Source organism: Rhagoletis pomonella, unplaced genomic scaffold (assembly GCF_013731165.1).
Source record: "Rhagoletis pomonella isolate Grant_MI unplaced genomic scaffold, Rhpom_1.0 Rhpom_scaffold_00003, whole genome shotgun sequence".
Classification (NCBI taxonomy): Eukaryota; Metazoa; Arthropoda; class Insecta; order Diptera; family Tephritidae; genus Rhagoletis; species Rhagoletis pomonella.
The window spans coordinates 12184572-12186218 of NW_023458557.1; the positions used below are offsets into that span (position 1 = coordinate 12184572).

The window sequence follows — 1647 nt, forward strand, 5'->3', positions numbered from 1 at the left end:
TTCGTTTCAGTCAGAAATGCCAACAAAAATCTCAAGATATTGGCCCGTTAACTCAATATGAAATAAATGCCGCAAAGACGCGCTTGATTTGCATAGCCCAACAACGATTTTTTTCGGATGAATACTCTCAATTGACTCGAGCCCAACCCATAAGTAAAAGGAGCCGGTTGCTTACCTTAAATCCATTTCTCGACAAACAGGGGCTTATGCGTGTAAATGGCAGATTGGCCCGGGCCGCTCTAAGTTACAACGAGCGTCACCTCACCATATTGCCCGCAAACTCCCGATTCTGTGAACTCTATCTCAAATTTCTTCACACAACCCTTTTGCATGCGGAGAAATCCCTAATGATTCGCATGACCCAACAAGAATTTCTCATTCCTCGGTTAAAGTCGCTCATAAAAAAGTGCATATTCCATTGCAAAGTATGCACTATTCACAAACAGAACGTTCGCTCTCAAATTATGGCAGCTCTTCCTTCTGAAAGAGTAACATTTTCACTGCCCTTTAATACAACAGGAGTAGACTTCGCTGGACCATTTTTCGTCAAAGCTGCGTTTGCAACGAAAGCCATTCATCTCGAACTATGCTCCGACTTATCCACAGACGCATTCTTAGCAGCATTCGCCCGATTTGTAGGACGAAGAGGACTACCAGCCAAAATGATGTCCCACAATGGCAAAACTTTCATTGGGGCCCAACGGTCTCTGAATAAAGAATTCGAAAGGTTTCTCCAAGAAGCATCGAGCGAAATATCGAGGAAATACCAAATTCAAGGTCTAAATTGGCAATTCATCTCCCCGTATGCTCCCCATATGGGAGGGTTATGGGAATCAGCTTTCAAAAGCTTTAAAACTCATATTGTTAAAGTAGCGGGAATGCACAAATTTTCTTTTGAAGAGCTCACTACCCTACTCATTCGCATCGAAGCAGTTTTAAACTCTCGCCCACTATCGCCCATGTCAGAAGATCCTACCGACCTCCTTGTACTAACTCCTGGTCATTTCATACGTGGAGCACCCTTGACCGCCATCCCCGAAACCTCCATAGAAACGCCGTCCCTAACAAACCGCTGGAAGAAATTTAAAGTTCTTCACCAAGAGTTTAGCAGAAGATGCAAAAGCGAATATCTGCGCGAGTTGCACAAGCGATACAAATGGCGATATCCTCAAAAGGATGTGGAAGATGGCGATCTCAGGTCGTAAAGGATGACCTGCTACCCCCTCAAGAATGGTGTCTTGGTAGAATTGTCAGACTCCACCGAGGAGCTGATAACCACATACGAGTAGCCGAAGTTAAAACTCAAAATGGCATTTTCACACGACCCATCGTAAAACTTTGTGTACTTCCCCCCCAATAAACTAAACTAAACTCTAAACTACCACACTTTTCTATACGTTTTTCGAAGCCCATCTCCAGTATGTCGACCATCTAATACGGTTTTTTTATTTCAGAATGGCGGACATTTACCAATGCCAGCTATGCTGCCGTTTCCATCCATTACAGGCTTGTGCGTGGTTTCGGCGAATGACTGTAGATGAGCGGAAAGAGGCTGTTAGAGTACATAAATATTGCGGCAACTGTCTGGCACGATCTCACTCCACCAGGGCATGCCCTTCAAGGAACACTTGCCGAGTATGCAAGTTG

At 44.4% G+C, this 1647-nt stretch overlaps 1 protein-coding gene across 1 annotated transcript in view; it reads left to right on the plus strand.

Annotated features, from left to right (window-relative positions):
- Nucleotides 1-1226: 1226 nt before the first annotated feature.
- Nucleotides 1227-1647, plus strand: part of LOC118735031 — a 6482-nt gene continuing 6061 nt past the window's right edge. Inside the window, exon 1 of the mRNA XM_036464623.1 lies at nt 1227-1622. Within this exon, the coding sequence (XP_036320516.1) occupies nt 1456-1622 (167 nt within the window). The 5' untranslated portion in view covers nt 1227-1455. The remainder of the gene's footprint in view (nt 1623-1647) is intronic.